Below are 18,103 nucleotides of genomic sequence, written 5' to 3'. Positions count from 1 at the left end.
CTGCTACACTCTAGAAACTGAACATTCCACACATCCACTTCAATGTTAAAAAGGGTCCCAAACAAACTTAAATTACATAAAAACTATAAGGAATTTCAAAAATCTGAATGGTTAGTTTACTCACATAAAGGTCCTGAACATTTTAAACTTTGAAGGAGGTTTCTAGCACAAAAAATGAAGGAGGAGATAGGTTTCAAAGCTGATGAGGGGTTTCAAGGTCTGCCCATAGACTTCCATTATAAAAAAATGTTGAAAAAAGCTGAATATTTTAAAAATTATGAAAGTTATTAAAAATCTGAAATATATCCCATAAAGACCTTAACAAGCTGAACATTTTGATAATTGAATGGTTTCTGTAGCTCAAAGTATGAAGGAGCTGAAGGCTGAAGAAGATTTCAAAACTCCCCCATTGACTTCCATTCAAAAAAATTGTTGAAAAAGTTGAATATTTTAAAAAGTATAAAAGGTATAAAAAATCTGAAAATATTCCGCGCATGTCCTTAACAAGCTGAACATTTTGATACTTGAATGGTTTAAGTGGCTCAAAGTATGAAGGAGCTACAGAGAGCCAAAAAACGTACGGAAGAAGAAGTAAAAAAAATAAAGAACTGGATAACAATAGTGTGAATGCTCTAAAGCATTCACACTAACTAGAAAATTGCATTTCCTGCAGAAAATGCGTGTGAATGCTGAGCAGCTGAACGGAATAGCAAAAGCATTGCTGAAAATGCATGAATGTGAAAAATCTGAAATGTCAAATACATCACATCTGAATGGTTGAAAATCCTGGAAGCTGAAAAGCCTGGAAGCTGAAAAACCTTGAAGCTTAGCTGAACTGTGAAACTGGCAGAATTGGAAGCTGAAGAGCATTACATAAAGAAGCTAAGAACTTAAATACATTGCTACAAAAGCTGGAAGATAAACTGTTACACTGTAATGATGGAATGTATTGCTAAAAAGATTAGAGGCTGAAAAACCTGGAAGCTGAAATGTGAAACTGGCAGAATTGGAAGCTGAAGTGCATTGCCTAAAGAAGCTAAAGACTTAACTACATTGCTACAAAAGCTGGAAGATAAACTGTAATACTGCCAAAGATGAAACATGAAATAAATGATGGAATGTATTGCTAAAAAGCTTGTAAGCTGGAAAACCTGGAAGCTTAGCTGAAATGTGAAACTGGCAGAATTGGAACTGCATTACCTAAAGAAGCTAAGAACTTAAATACTTTTAAACCTTTCAACCTGAGTAGTTTTAGCCTTGAACTGAGCCTTTAGCTTGAAAGATGAGTAATAGAGTAATACTGTCAAAGCTGAAACATGGAATAAATGATGGAATGTATAGCTTAAAAGGTTGGAAGCCTGTCAGGGACAGTACAGTGACCTCTGGGCAATCTCTATGCACACAACGGTGAAGACTGTGTGTCTCTAGCCCACATGGGCTGAGTTCTGTGGTCCATGGCGTGGATAATGGTGTGGTGGAAAGACTCCGCCCCCTTGGGTCACAACCCATCGGGGACAGTACAGTGACCTCTTGGCAATTTCCATGCACCCACCCGTGAAGACCATGTGTCTCTAACCCGGTCTGAGTTGTGTTGTCCGTGGCATGTTCAGTGGTGTGGTGAAGAGACTCCGCCCCCTCGGGTCAGAGCCGGTAATGGCCAGTGTAGACCGTGCCGACCTGTCTTCACCAGTGAAGACCGTGTGTCTCTTGCCACCTCAGAGGCTGTGTTGTGAGGTCCGTGGCGTGGTAGTGGCATGGTGGTGAGACTCCGCCCCCTTGGGTCAGAGCTGGTCATAGACAGTATAGGCCGCACTGGGCTATCCACCTGCCTTCACCAGTGAAGACCGTGTGTCTCTAGCCACCTCAGAGGCTGTGTTGTGAAGTCCGTGGCGTGGATAGTGGCGTGATTGCGAGACTCCGCCCCCTCGGGTCAGAGCCGGTTGTGGACAGTGTAGGCCGCACCGCACTACCCACCTGCCTTCACCAGTGACGACCGTGTGTCTCTAGCCACCTCAGAGGCTGTGTTGTGAGGTCCGAGGCGTGGTAGTGGCGTGGTGGCGAGACTGCGCCCCCTCGGGTCAGAGCCGGTTTTGGACAGTATAGGCCGCACTGGGCTACCCACCTGCCTTCACCAGTGAAGGCCGTGTGTCTCTAGCCACCTCAGAGGCTGTGTTGTGAGGTCCGTGGCGTGGATAGTGGCGTGGTGGCGAGACTCCGCCTTCTTAGGTCATAGCCAGTCTTGGACAGTGTAGGCCGTGCCGGGCTACCCACCTGCCTTCACCAGTGAAGACCGTGTGTCTCTAGCCACCTCAGAGGCTGTGTTGTGAGGTCCGTGGCGTGGATAGTGGCGTGATAGCGAGACTCCGGCCCCTCCAGTCAGAGCAGGTCGGGGGCAGTGCAATGACATCCGGGCAATCTCCATACACCCAACAGTGAAGACCGTGTGTCTGTAGCTCACTCAGGGTCTTAGTTGTGGTGTCTGTGTTGTGGATAGTGACGTGGTGACGGGACTCCGCCCCCTCGGGTCACAGCCAGTTGTGGACAGTGTAGGCCGCACCAGGCTACCCACCTGCCTTCACCAGTGAAGACCGTGTGTCTCTAGCCACCTCAGAGGCTGTGTTGTGAGGTCCGTGGCGAGGTAGTGGCGTGATGGTGAGACTCCGCCCCCTCGGGTCAGAGCAGGTCGCGGGCAGTGCAGTGACGACCGGGCAATCTCCCTGCAACCACCAGTGAAGACCGTCTGTCTGTAGCTCACTCAGGGTCTTAGTTGTGCTGTCTGTGTTGTGGATAGTGACGTGGTGGCGAGACTCCGCCCCCTCGGGTCAGAGCCGGTTGTGGACAGTGTAGGCCGCACCGGGCTACCCACCTGCCTTCACCAGTGAAGACCGTGTGTCTCTAGCCACCTCAGAGGCTGTGTTGTGAGTTCCGAGGCATGGTAGTGGCGTGGTGGCAAGACTCCGCCCCCTTGGGTCAGAGCCGGTCGAGGACAGTGTACTGCTCTCTGGGCCACCCACATTCTCCAGGCAACCCACATGCATGCAACTGTGAAAACTGTGTCTTTAGCCAACTCAGGGGCTGAGATGTGGGGACCGTGGCGTAGATAATGGCGTGATGGCGAGACTCCATCCCCTCGGGTCAGAGCAAGTCAGGAGCAGGTCAGTGACCGCCAGGCCATCCCCATGCACCCCTCATTGGAGACCGTGTGTCTATAGCCCACTCCGTGGCCGAACAGTAGCTGTGGAGGTTTTGTATAGGAGTTGAAGTGAGAAGCAGGTGCAGTGAGAAGCAGTGTGTTTGTTATAAGTACAGCTACTGTAGTACTACACTGAAAATGTATTTAACCACTCATCATAACTCATAGTTTTATTGAGTGCAATAGCTGAAAGAGTAGAAAAGGTATTAATATGAGTTTACAGCCTGAAAAAGTGTCATTCTGAATATTTCTTTGAATATAAGGAAGGTAGGAAGGAAGGAAGGAAGGAAGGAAGGAAGGAAGGAAGGAAGGAAGGAAGGAAGGAAGGAAGGAGGGAAGGAAGGAAGGCAGGAGGGAGGGAGGGAGGGAAGGAAGGAAGGAAGGAAGGAAGGAAGGAAGGAAGGAAGGAAGGAAGGAAGGAAGGAAGGAAGGAAGGAAGGAATATGAATGCTACCACAGTAGTCATAAAAGGGTGCCAGTACAGAGAGCCTGCGCGTGTCCCCAAATTCAAATCTCAACTGACACTGAGCATCCTCTCATTCACTTCAATGGAAAGGCATGCCGGCTTCAGACAGCTCTCTCTCAAAAAGTATAAATGCTACAGCTTAGCTATTGACACCGTAGGAATCCTGAGAACTTGCTGAACATTTGTATGTATAATTGTCCGTGTAGCTTAAAAACTGTAGGCATGGCAACGAGTTAGAAAAAGGGTTAAAATGCAAAATCAGCAGCTCAAAAGTCAGTGTGGGCCCATACGTTTCAATGGAGAGCGCAGTTGCCGAACAAATTGTCATGAAGAGAAAACTATAAGTCACACGGCGTAGATACTTACATTGTACGAATCAGCACAGTTGTGTGAACGTTTTAATGTAGAATATGTGTATGAGCTGTTAAAACTGTAGGAGCGACAGCAGTTTACAAAACGTGTAGATGTTTTCAAAACACAGGCTGCCACACTCTAAATACTGAACATTCCACACATCCACTTCAATGTTAAAAAAGGTCCAAAACAAACTTAAATTACATAAAAACTACAAGGAATTTCAAAACTCTGAATAGATCCTTTACTCAGCTAAAGGTCCTGAACATTTTAAACTTTGAAGGAGGTTTCTAGCACAAAAAATGAAGGAGGAGATAGGTTTCAAAGCTGACAAGGGGTTTCAAGGTCTGCCATAGACTTCCATTGTAAATTTTGTTTGAGAAAAGCGGAATATTTTGAAAAGTATAAAATATATTAAAAATCTGAAAGATATCCCATAAAGACCTTAACAAGCTGAACATTTTGATAGTTGAATGGTTTCTGTAGCTCAAAGTATGAAGGAGTTGAAGGCTGAAGAAGGTTTCAAAACTCCCCCATAGACTTCCATTCAAAAAAATTGTTGAAAAAGTTGAATATTTTAAAAAGTATAAAAGGTATAAAAAATCTGAAAGTATTCCGCGCATGTCCTTAACAAGCTGAACATTTTGATACTTGAATGGTTTAAGTGGCTCAAAGTATGAAGGAGCTACAGAGAGCCAAAAAACGTACGGAAGAAGAAGTAAAAAAAATAAAGAACTGGATAACAATAGTGTGAATGCTCTAAAGCATTCACACTAATAACTAGAAAGTACATTTCCTGGAGAAAATGTGAGGTGGGCTAGCTGCTGCAGTTGTATGTAACAGCTACTGCTAGAACTACTACGGACCAGGCAATCTCCATGCACCCACCGGCGAAGACCGTGCGTCTCTAGCCCAATCAGGGGCTGAGTTGTGGGGTATGTGGTGTGGACAGTGGCATGGTGGTGAGACTCCGCCCCCTCAGGTCAGAGCTGGTCGAGGACAGTGTACCCCTCTCCGGGCCACATACCCGCCCGCACCGGTGAAGACCATGTGTCTCTAGCCCAATCAGGGGCTGAGTTGTGGGGCCCGTGGCGTGGTGGTGAGACTCCGCCCCCTCAGGTCAGAGCTGGTCGAGGACAGTGTACCCCTCTCCGGGCCACCTATCCGCCCGCACCGGTGAAGACCATGTGTCTCTAGCCCACTTGGGCTGAGTTGTGGGGCCGTGGTGTGGATAGTGGCGTGGGGCTGAGGCTCCCCCCCCTCAGGTCAGAGCCAGTCAGGGACAGTGTAGCCCTCTCCGGGCCACCTACCTGACTCAACCGGTGCAGACCGTTTGTCTCTAGCCCACTCAGGGGCTGAGTTGTGGGGCCCGTGGTGTGGATAGTGGCGTGCTGGTTAGGCCCCGCCCCCTTGGGTCACAGCTAGTCACGGACAGTACAGTGACCTCTGGGCAATTTCAATGCATCCACCAATGAAGACTGTGTCTCTAGCCCACTCAAGAGTTGAGTTGTGGGGCCCGTGGCGTGGATAGTGGCGTGGTGATGAGACTCCACCCCCTCAGGTCAGAGCCAGTCGGGGACAGTGTACCCCTCTCCGGGCCACCTACCTGACTCCACCATGAAGACCTCCGGGCAGTCTCCTTGCACCCACTGGTGAAGACTGTGTGTCTCTAGCTCAATCAGGGGCTGAGTTGTGGGGACTGTGGCGTGGTGGCGAGACCACCACGCCACCACGAAGAGAAAGAAAGAAAGAAAGAAAGAAAGAAAGAAAGAAAGAAAGAAAGAAAGAAAGAAAGAAAGAAAGAAAGGAAGGAAGGATGGAAGGAAGGAAGGATGGAAGGAAGGATGGATGGATGGAAGGATGGAAGGAAGGAAGGATGGAAGGAAGGATGGAAGGAAGCAAGGATGGAAGGAAGGATGCAAGGAAGGAAGGAGGGAAGGAAGGATGGATGGATGAAAGAAAGATACAAAGTAAGAAAGATGGATGGATGGATGAAAGAAAGAAAGAAAGAAAGAAAGATGGATGGATGGATGGATGGATGGATGGATGAAAGAAATAAAGAAAGAAAGAAAGAAAGAAAGAAAGAAAGAAAGAAAGATAGAAAGAAGGATGGATGGATGGATGGATGAAAGAAAGAAAGAAAAAGAAGGAAGGAAGGAAGGATGGAAGGAAGGATGGAAGGAAGGATGGAAGGAAGGAAGGAAGGAAAGGAAGGAAGGAAGGATGGAAGGAAGGAAGGAAGGAAAGGAAGGAAGGATGGATGGATGGAAGGAAGGATGGAAGGAAGGAAAGAAGGAAGGAAAGATGGATGGAAGGAAGGATGGAAGGATGGATGGAAGGAAAGGAAGGAAGGAAGGAAGGAAGGAAAGAAGGAAGGATGGAAGGAAGGAAGGAAGGAAGGAAGGAAGGAAAGAAGGATGGAAGGAAGGAAGTGAATGAATGAATATGAATGCTACCACAATAGTCATAAAAGGGTGCCTGTACAGAGAGCCTGCACGTGTCCCCAAATTCAAATCCCAACTGACACTGTGAGCATCCTCTCATTCACTTCAATGGAAAGGCATGTCCGATTCAGACAGCTCTCTCTCAAAAAGTATAAATGTCACAGCCTAGATATTGACACCATAGGAATCCTGAGAAAATGCTGAACATTTTAGGCTATGATATGTCCGTGTAGCTTAAAAACTGTAGGCATGGCGACGAGTTAGAAAAAGGGTAAAAATGCAAAATTAGCAGCTCAAAAGGTAGAGTGTGTGGGCCCATACGTTTCAATGGAGAGCGCAGTTGCCGAACAAATCGTCATACAGCGAAAACTATAAGTCACACGGCTTAGAGACTTACATTGTACGAATCAGCACAGTTATGGGAACGTTTCGATATATAATATGTGTATGAGCTGTTAAAACTGTAGGCATAGCGACAAGTTAGAAAAAGAGTAAAAATGCAAAATTAGCAGCTCAAAAGCTAGTGTGTTGCCATACGTTTCAATGAGGAGCGCAGTTGCCGAACAAATCGTCATACAGCGAAAACTATGAGTCACACTGCTTAGATACTTACATTGTACGAATCAGCACAGTTGTGTGAATGTTTTGATGTATAATATGTGTGTGAGCTTTCAAAACTGTAGGAGTGCCAGCAGTTTACAAAATGTGTGAATATTTTCAAAGCAACTGCTGCCACCACTCTAAAAACATAAAATTTCTGAACATTCCAAAAGCATTTCAAGCAGTTTCAATAGGACAAAAAATAGTTTTAAAAGTTAAATTTCTAAAAAACTATAACAAATATCAAAAATCTGAATGGATCCGTTCAAGAGCTGAACGTCATGAACATTTTAAAGTTTGAATGAGGTTTCTAGCACAAAGTATGAAGAACTAGTAGAGGTTCAAAAAAGCGGGGAGAATAATAATAATAAAGAAAGAAAGAAAGAAAGAAAGAAAGAAAGAAAGAAAGAAATAGTGGGAATATCATAAGTTGGGCTAGCTTCTGCAAGCTAGCCCACCTAATAAAGAAAGAAAGAAATAGTGGGAATATCACAAGTTGGGCTAGCTTCTGCAAGCTAGCCCACCTAATAAAGAAAGAAATAGTGGGAATATCACAAGTTGGGCTAGCTTCTGCAAGCTAGCCCACCTAATAAATAAATACAATTAAAAATTACAAAGTGCAAAACAGCAGCATCCAACAGTTTTAGTTGAATCTATTAGCTAACAACTATCTATTTATCATCGTTCACTTAAAAGAGCCGGCACATAGAGCCATATCGTTCGCGACTGACCCATCAGTAGTTTACTCGCGGAGCTCCGTACCGGACCAAGATGGCGGCCGCATTTTTCGTCCGGCAGCAATCATATCAACGTCAATGCGGCGTCTAGTATATATGAATGAAACGATGTAGTCTTAAAATCGTGGGAGAGGAAGTGACGTCCGTCAGGACGAACAGGACAGGGAAATTATGTCACACAGAAACAAATGGTAGTTTTCTATGAGAACGAACTACAAAGTTAGTTTACACAAGTTGTAAAATAATAAACTGAAGGAGAATAGTCAGGTAGGAGAACAGAAAAGAACAAATCGTGTGGGTAACACATTGGTGAGACTGAAATGTCATTAATAGAAGCTTCAGGTCCTCACTAGCCAGCACCTGTCTGGTATCAATGGTTGTACAGCTTGCAGGCTTATTAAGGTACCGGCTGGAGCCCCAACAACCCAGCCCCCCCCCCCTCAATACAGCCTCACCATCCTAGAGAAGGACGTGAACCGCCTGTTCAAGAGACAGAGCCCCCAGAAGGTGGCCGGACCAGACTCTGTCCCCCCCCCCTATGCTGAGGTTTTGTGTTCATCAGCTGTCCCTGGTGTTCACTGACATCTTCAACACCTCACTAGAGACATGCCATGTTCCAGCCTGCTTTAAGACCTCCATCATCATCCCCGTCCCCAATGGGCAAGGATCACTGGCCTCAATGACTACAGACCCGTCGCCCTGACCTCTGTAGTAATGAAGGTCTTTGAACGTCTTGTTCTGCTGCATTTCAAGTCCATCACGAAACCCACTCCTGGACCCTCTGCAGTTCGCCTACAGAGACAACAGATCTGTAGACGACACAGTAAACATAGTCCTTCACTACATTCTACAGCATCTGGAACACACAGGCACCTACGCCAGGATCCTGTTTGTAGATTTCAGCTCTGCCTTCAACACCATCCTCCCATACACTCCCGACACCACCCTCATCGGACTCATCTCTGAGGGACACGAGTCCACCTACAGGAGGGAGATCAACCAGCTGCTGTCCTGGTGCAGCCAAAACAACCTGGAGCTCAACGCTCTTAAGACAGTGGAGATGGTTGTGGTCTTCAGGAAGAAATCAGCCCCCGCATCCCCCATCACCCTGAATGGCTCCCCGGTCGCCACTGTGGCCGACTGGTGGCTGCCGCTACAGCCAAAGACAGGGCCAGACTGCAGCGTGTAAACGAGCCAGGAAGATTGCAGCCGACCCCTCCCACCCCAGCCACAATCCCTTCATGCCACTCCCCTCAGGCAGAAGGCTGTGGTCCATCAGGATCATGGCCGCATGTCGCAGAGGCAGCTTTTTCCCAACAGCCACCAGCCTCATCAACAAGGCTTGTGTCCCCTTCTGACAATAGGCGAGCCCTCTAGAGGCCATCTGACAAAGCGTGCGTCACCTCAAAGCATTACGACTGCCTGCCTGCCTGAATTTTGCTCATGATGCCTATGCCATGGCACTGGGAAAAACAATAATTTACATTACTAGTTATTTAGCAGTGTCTCAAAATGTGTTAACATTAGGCTACCACAATTAACCCAATCCATCTTAATGTTAGCCCAATCTAATTTAGCTAGTCAACTTCCATAGTTTTGATAAAAGACCGTTTTGAGACCAGTGCTATGCTATGGATGTAGGAGCACCCTATAGGCCACCACTGAAAATTGGCCATTTCTCTTCCATGTTATCCAGTGTGTGTGTGTGTGTAATCATAAAAGAGATAGCCATCTCCCCAAATTCATAAGGGAATCTCCCCAAATTCATAAGGTAATCGGGACAAAGGCACCATTTGGGGGCGCTCTAAGGTCAGAGCAAACAGACATCAAACAGTATATAAACAGTTTATTTTAATATAAATACATTACATACAGTAAAATTATCCAATGCCATACTAGTTTTTTTTTTTTTCATACAGAGCCCATGTGGCATCATGTCCGGTAGGACACTCATAACTACACCAAGAGGGTGGGCTAGAGAGGGGGGGGGTTTCAGGCCTAAACAGGCTCACCCCATCAGCCTGCACCCCAGGCACAGGGGTATGACCTGCCATCATATACATCTAGAGCTAAGGCTGCGTCCTCAATCACCACTGGAGCAGAGCAATAGAGCCTTCAGTACAATAACACTGTCACAAGCATGGCATCACAAGCTAGTTAGAAGACTTCATCCATACGACTCCAATATGAAAGGGTAAACAGATTTAATGTGTGGGTACAGCTAGCTGGCTAATGTTAATGCCATACTTATGACCCAGAGTTAAGGCTACAGCTACACCATGAGCTCTGCTCCAGTTCCTGCAAAGAACCATTGCTTCCCATCTCAGGACTTCTTCTCTGGCTTGAAAAACAAACATCCCTATGCGATGAGAGACAAAGATGAAGGAAGGTTATATGGTATCTCTTAACGGATCAGTTTGGCTTCAGACAGCAACCGAGTTAAACCAGAGAGCAATGAGTTAAGAGTCAAGACAAGAGAGGGACTCTTCTACTCAGTATGTAAACATTGATGTTTTGACTGGCTGAATGGGACATTTCTGCATTTCTCAAATCCCCTAAATGCATCATTCTTTTTCCTTTTATTATAGCCAGACATCAGTATGTGAATTTCAAAAATATACAACACGTTCACAATTCAATTTACAGACAATATATAAAACAATCCAAGTATAAAAAAGAGTTAGCAATACAGTAGAAGAAACAGCGTAAAGCAAGTGTCATCAGAAAATGGACATACGGTCCATAAGAGAAAGAGAGGTCCACTCACTTCAGAGCCCAGTCCAGAACAACCCCTAGCTCATATCCTTCTAGAATGGCCCAAGTTCCCCTTTGTACAACGGAAGGCTGTCTGCGTCGAGCCTGTATACTAGTTCTACCTCTGGTTACCTTGGCTAGGGGTTGCTTCCCAAACAGCCTGAAAACCTCAGAGGGTCCAGTCTACAGGACAGGAGGGATATCAGGGTGACTGGGCAGAACTGGACAGAGCCTCAAGAACCAACTATTTCTGCACCCTCGATGAGAAAGCAGCTGATCTTGGTAGAAAAATGAAAACAAAACCAACACAGCTTTGGGTCGGAACTCAGATTGCCTTAGCAACTACAGGGGGAGTGGTCAGAAAACCGGGTCCACGGTGCTGTTGGAGGGGAGGTGCACTGATGATCCAATTGAGAAGGACCCTCATCCCCCGAGCCTGATTGGTCGGCGGCCACGTCAATCGTCCTTGCATCCGGGCTGCATGCTGTTTCTGTCGCCGCTGATGACGCCGTTGGAGTGGTGGGCCCAGCGCTGGTTCTGCAGGACCATGGGTAACCTCTTGCCCTTGGTGTAAGCGTGGTACCAGAAGTTGAGGAAGAGGAGGAGGAAGATCATGCCGTAGGCGCCGATGATGTAGATGAAGATGGGGAACTGGTAGGGGCAGTCCTTCATGAAGAAATACTGGCCAATGTGGGTGGTCACGATCACAAACTGGATCTGTGGGGATTAGGGAGGAAAAACAAATACATTATTGTATACAATGATGTGTAACATGTACAATGAAACGCTTAACAGCACCCAACGTGGGGCTTGATGGTTCCATTCTAACTGTACGTGATTCCGGCAGCCCTGTGATACCTGTTGAGCCAGACGAGAGGCTTTAGTTTATCAGTACAGTACAGTAGAGGGCGTACCAGCTGGATGGTGGTGAGGTACTTCTTCCACCAGAGGAACTTCTGGTAGGCGGGGCCAAAAGCAGACAGGCCGTAGTAAGTATACATGATGACGTGGACCACACAGTTGAGCATGGCATGGAATGTCCCCTGGCCACCTACACAACAACAACAATCACCTGTTAAGGCACACCGTTTCTGTGCCCATCTATAGAAATACTACAACGTATGCAAAGTATATGAATATGGTGCCATCATCATGTGATGTGTATAGTACAGTATATGGTGTCTGCGCATGCAATACAAGAACTGTTCAGAATATAGTTGCACACAACCCTACCTAGTACACAAATAACCACCATTTAGACAACCAGGTCGATAATAGTGAAAAAAGCCAAGGTCGAGATGGGGGGGAGGGTGCTGGTCTAGATGGGGGGGGGGGAGGGGAGGGTGCTGGTCTAGATGGGGGGGAGGGGGGGGTGCTGGTCTAGATGGGGGGGGAGGGGAGGGTGCTGGTCTAGATGGGGGGGGAGGGGAGGGTGCTGGTCTAGATGGGGGGGAGGGGAGAGGGGAGGGTGCTGGTCAAGATGGGGGGGAGGGGGGGGGGGGGGGGGGAGGGGAGGGTGCTGGTCTTAATACCTGCAGCAAAGCGCACCCCGAACCACCAGGTGAAGGGCATGATGGAGTGATGGTAGACGTGGAGGAAGGTCACCTGGCTGTTCTTCTTCCTCAGCACGAAGAACACCTGAGCGGGGAGGGAGAAGAGGAACAGAGGGGTGGAACGTTTGGCAGGATGGGATAGAAACTGAGGCGGCCGGACACACAAGGGGCCCTAGAGAGAGGCGGCACGCCGGAGGGAACTGACCGTGTCCAGCATCTCGATGAACTTGGAGAAGTAGTAAAGCCAGCATGTCGCTGCCATCTAGATAGAGACAGAAGAGGGAGAGAGAGAGAGAGAGAGAGAGAGACAGAGGAGGGAGGGAGAGAGAGACAGAGGAGGGAGGGAGAGAGAGACAGAGGAGGGAGGGAGAGAGAGACAGGAGGGAGAGAGAGAGAGGATGGCCAAAATGGAGAGTGCGTTAGTTCTGTGCATCGCATACATGTTCATTATTGTCCCTCGCACAATGAATTTGGGCAGGGGAGTGACTACAAGTGTACCAGAGACCACCACAGGGGGTGCTAGCCGCAGTTCATTTTTCCCCAATGCCAATACATCTTTGTACAAAAAAAAAAAAACATTGTGTCTCAGTAAAAGTAAAGTCAATTTCATTCCCTTTAAATCCACAGTTCAGAACTTGGAGTTTATTTGCTTGTCTGGTTCTTGTTTTAAATGCTAGGGTTCTCATAGGTTAGTGTAGATGTTAGCTGCATTGCGGGTAGTTATTAATAGTCATAGCATTTCACAAGATAGATTAGATTTAGGTCATGTTATAATGATGGATAGATTAGACTAGTGATAGAGCTAGGCTAGGTCATACTGTCTAGTGTCCAACAGTCAACCTCCATCATCCATCAACATCAACCTCCATAGGTGGGGTTCTGTAGCACTAAATTCAAACCTTCAGGAGTTGTGCTCCCATGCTTGGGGTTTATGGAACAATAACTTAGGAGAAGCATTTCTGCTCTTCCCATGCTCAGCTAGTAGAGGGACAGTCAAACTGAATGTTCGGAAGCTAGCAAAAGGAGTTCCCTTACAAATAATATCCAGCCAACCTCTTCAGAGTCAAGAGGCGACCTGATCATTAGTTGATGTGCCATTGTCTTGCTAGCCAACTGGTCACATTTTAAGAAGCTATATTTATTTACTTAGACGCAGTTGTGCTTGGCTGTTAAGGGATGTGAATGGGACATCTGTCACGAAACTAGCCATTATTAACCGATTGGAAACGGCAACAATGAGCAGGAGTTTCAGCATCAATTTATTATCAGAAAAAAAAACTGCAAATGACTGCTAAATGTTGACTCTGTATAATTCATTGCCACAAAGGGGCAGTACATCACTGTTGGGGACATGTTGCTCTCGGACCCTTACCCTCACAGCCTGCGGTGAGTCAGAGTAGTCCACCAGGTCACAGTGGAAGGTGTAGCCCGTCCCCCAGCCAGACATCACGTACTACGGAGAAAAAACAAAGAGCTACTGTATGAGAATTACACAGTAACATGACCGTAGCCATCGTTTTAGTCCAGTTGATCAAAGAGAACTTGCACAAAGCCTTTAAATGATTTTAAATTAAAGTTTTTATTTGCTTACTTTTCAAACTACAGAGTGAAATTTTTCCCAAATCTCCACTCTCTCATGATATGGTATTTAGTTTTACCTCAGTAGTCTGAACTTCCTCATTCTTGAGTCAAAAGTGAACGACTATCAACCTTTTGTACTGAACTTGACAAGTTGCTAAGAGGAAGTTTGTCTTTTGAAACCAAATCTTCATCATGGTGAGAATGAGCCATTAAAGCCTGGAGGGAGACAGTAACTTCTACCTCCACACGTTACACACGGTGAGAGAAACAGCAACGCTACACTAGAAGACTTGTCTGAGACTAAAGTAGAAGAGAGCTGAAAAAAGGAAGTTAAAGGTGCTTGGCCAATTACAGACGAACACACCTGTCTTTCCGGTTTACCCCCCAGTCAGTGAGTCAGGCAGGCTCTGGGAACCAGTCAGCCCACAGGAATCCAACTAAGCATGTTTACTGGCCCCAACCCCCAGACAAAGAGGGGCTCACACTGAGATATTCTCAAACACACCCATCCAGGATGAAACCATTGTCAAAGGAGGGAGGAATGGGAGGGAAGGAAGGAAGGAAGGAAGGAAGGAAGGAAGGAAGGAAGGAAGGAAGGAAGGAAGGAAGAGAATTTTACCATTCAAACGGCCATGGACTGTAAGCCAATCATAGCATCACATCATTAGCTGGCAACAACTCTGGCTACAAGGCTAGCAATTAAATAGTGTCAAAGGAAATAGTGCAAGGTAAAAGTTTCATGCCGGTATAAGAGGCAGCCGCTGACTTGGGCTGATGTACTGTCACTTCAGATCACTTAAGACTGTGACATTCATGGCTGTCCTTTGAACAATGAGGTGAACAGAGGGACAACATGATGCATGTCAGCCCATGTGATGCAGAGGCATACGCAGGGCGAGGGTACAAGAAAAGAATATTCAGGTATCATTTTCATATCAATCACAGGCAGATCACAGAACGAGATTTGCCTGAAGGTTCTAGTCACTCTTGGTTGAGCAACTAGCTCCACCCACCTCGTAGCACATGTAGAGGGAGAGGCCAACCACGCCGAAGTTGTAGACAATGAGCACGCCTTTGAGGTCGTAGGCTTTGCGGTTCTCCATCAGCCGCGGCCCCAGCGACGTGACAAAGTAGATATACGCTGCGATTATTATGGTCTGGGGGAGGGGCGATGACATGAGCATCCAGTTCTCTGTCCTGGAGTCTGGAAAACAGGGGAGGAGTTCATCATGTCAACACTCAATACAATAGAGATAGATCAGAGCACCGGGCCATCAAATAGTAGTAAATAGGAAGTACACCCATGAGGACACGCCCCTTTTTGGGTGAAAACGAAGAGGGTCTTTTCAGACTTGTTGTCCATTGCTTTAAATGCTGTAAGTGGTTTCTAAAGTCAAAGTGAAGCCAGACTATAGTTTGGCTGAGACCTGGTGAATGAGTACCATTAGCGATGATGACTTGGAATAGTCCATCCCCATTGTTGAATATTGTTGATTTTCAGAGAAATGCCTTTTAATATGATCCTGTTAGCTATTTCCTAATTATGATGATTGACCTCTGAGTATGGCTGTCGGCTTGAGTTTTCGGTAAGCAACGGTGTCCCTCTTCCATAGACTTATGAGATAAAGACATGGCTGGTACACTCTGTGCCAAACACCATTGTTGTGGTTAGAGATAAAGGCCTGGGCGCTGAAGCGGCGTAGGTTAATGGGACAAAACAAGGCCACAGAAGAGACCAGAGACAGTCTTATCGGAGAAGAGACAAGGGAGGGGGGGACACTCAAACCACATAAGAACGTTGCAACGAGACCAATGCTTTGATTTGAGTTCACACAGCATACAGAGAGGTCAACTGTACATAAGCCATGCCATCGTCTTTTGTATGTCAAACCCCCAAATAAATCGCTTTTGCTCGATGCTCAAATCCCGTGTTGGAGAGATTCATTTGGAATACACCTGAAAAGGAGACACTGGACTGTGTGGTATTGTGAGATTGGGGGCCGTCTTTTATTGAAATCAAAACGCAGAGCTAATCAAGGACAATAATAAAAGACAACGAGATTCATCACCATTCTCACCTGCATGTTGCATTAAGTCACTGTACATTCGGATGGCTGTGGACTTTAGTTGGCTGAACTCCATCTCGACGTGAAGCTAGCTCCTGTAGCAGTCCTGGAACACCGGCGTCAAGAGGGGAAAGGTTAGAGGAAAATACACACAACCCAAGTCATTTCTAGTAGGTCTGCTGGAACTATGACAGGACAGTACAGAACTTAACTCTTGCCATTCTGAGGATCAGCTTCAGTTTCACTACATCACTTGGGCTAACATTGAGCCCGAGCACATCTGGGAGTGGGCGCCAGGCTGTGCCCACACTCCGCCAGAGAACCTGGGGTCCAAACAGTGACAGGCTGGGCCCACACTCCGCCAGAGAACCTGGGGTCCAAACAGTGACAGGCTGGGCCCACACTCCGCCAGAGAACCTGGGGTCCAAACAGTGGCGGGCTGGGCCCACACTCCGCCAGAGAACCTGGGGTCCAAACAGTGACGGAAACCCAGTGGTCTGAGGTGACTGGATGGCTCATGACATGATACAATCCCAAGTGCTGAAAAGTTGCTTTTATGAGCCAACTCAGCATTTCTACCATTCTCTCGTTCTATCCTCCCTCCCTCCTTCACCATCTGAGACAGACAAAGGAGGGAGTGTTTAGAACACAATGGCCAGCAGTCAGGGCTCCTGTATCTGGTAGAATGTACTACCACAGCACAACAGCTTAGCCACTCTGCTCTGTGGCACACATTCAATGAAACACATACTGACACAGGCAAATGCCCCTTTCACTCAATGAATCATGCACTTATTCTTAAATGGCAACAAAACAGGCCTTGAACACATCCTCCGTCAAAGAACACATCCTCCGTCAAAGAACATTCTGAGGTAGGTTTGTGGTTTCTAAGGCCACCTGCCTGTTGCTAGGTGGGCATGTTATGCAGGTAAAGTCACACAAAGGTCACAAGAGGAGCGTTCCTGGACCTGACAAAGAGGGACGGGTTGCTGTGGGTGAATGGTGAACTCGTAAACAAATGTCATTATTTATTGAGCCAACAGCTTCAAGAGGCTGGAATTACACCGCAATGGCAGTTTTTCCACAGACTGGTAACACCGAGCCAGCAGACAAAGCAGCGTTGTGGACCAATCATGACCTCCATACCTACTCAGTCTGCATTCCATTGAAATGCATCACTTCATCAAGTAGCGGCGAGTTCTGATCGTGTGAATGAACAAGGGCTTAAAAGAGGATGCTGACACCTGAACCTCCCTTGACTATGAGCAGAACCAACCACAACAGATTTGACATGAGGTAAAACAACAAGTCTAGATATTGGACTGAACATGGGAGTTGAAATGAGCGATAATGGTCTGTATACATGCAGTACAAACCAGCCCTTAAATAGAAGGTAGTTACAACCTCATCAAACAAAAACCCTACCGCGAGCCTGGGTCGGGCATTAAGGCTATAGGTCTTTCTCTAGCAAAGCTTGCCGTGTGAAAATTTTCTGATAAAAATGTAAACTGGAACAATAAGTTGCAGTCTGACTGGTTTAGGGAAACAGTTACAGGGAAACTGTGTCATAGGTGAGTAGCCTAGCTCACGGTCAGACTCTTCCTTGAAAACACATCCTCATCACACTGCCAAGGCTGGCAGCACAGCCAACACAGGGGTGTGAGAAGCAGTATTCCTCAAACCAGTGCAAGTACAATAATAGTCACTGTAATTCAACATACAGTAGTAGGCCATATACATCTGCATACGCGAGACTGCATTGAGTGAAGTGTTAAATACATGAAACCACCATGAAATATCTCTGACCGTCTTATCAGGCTTCTGATTGCTTACATGGTCAACGGGGGAGGGAACGGTCCTCGGGGGACAGCCTAGTTTTTATTCGCATGGTTTCCAGTCTAGAGCCGCTGGTATCCTGTCACACAAATGCAGGATCGAACAGACTAGTAGTCGCTACGACATGGACATCACATACCAAACAAGCTAGTCTATTCCAGAAGAAGTTCTTGCCGCAGCACATCGTAGGTTTATGGGTATGCCTGTTTTTGGACAGGGGGGGGGGTCACTACCCGCTTATACCAGAAACCACAACTGCAACGCAAATAGACACCAGGCTAGAAGGTAACTAGGAGGTCACTAGACTGGGCCCTTTTTGCTTTGCAGTCGCGGTTTCGGGTCCAAGTAGCTAGAGATCCCCCTGTCCAAAAACATACATCTACCATTTAATTCTAATTCATCGCGACTGGCGAGACTAGGCTACCCTAGCGAGACTAGGCTACCCTGCATTTGTGATAGGATACCTGCAGACTCCAGACCGGAAACCAAACAGAAAGCAGGCTCCCCCGCCCACCCCCG

General features: G+C 46.8%; 1 protein-coding gene across 1 annotated transcript; it reads right to left on the bottom strand.

The window, feature by feature from the left end:
* Window positions 1-11,004: 11,004 nt before the first annotated feature.
* On the bottom strand, window positions 11,005-15,824 carry elovl7a (ELOVL fatty acid elongase 7a; the record flags this gene model as incomplete). The annotated part of the gene is made up of 7 exons (XM_084456858.1): window positions 11,005-11,265; window positions 11,463-11,599; window positions 12,081-12,186; window positions 12,307-12,363; window positions 13,474-13,554; window positions 14,696-14,886; window positions 15,761-15,824. 7 exons carry the CDS (start codon window positions 15,822-15,824, stop codon window positions 11,005-11,007), a joined length of 897 nt encoding a protein of 298 aa, XP_084312984.1.
* Window positions 15,825-18,103: the final 2,279 nt, after the last annotated feature.

The sequence above is a fragment of the Borostomias antarcticus genome, assembly GCF_949987555.1.
Source record: "Borostomias antarcticus genome assembly, chromosome: 23".
Taxonomy (NCBI): Eukaryota; Metazoa; Chordata; class Actinopteri; order Stomiiformes; family Stomiidae; genus Borostomias; species Borostomias antarcticus.
The sequence above is the reverse complement of the archived record's forward strand: the minus strand, read 5'-3'. Positions and strand labels throughout refer to the sequence as shown.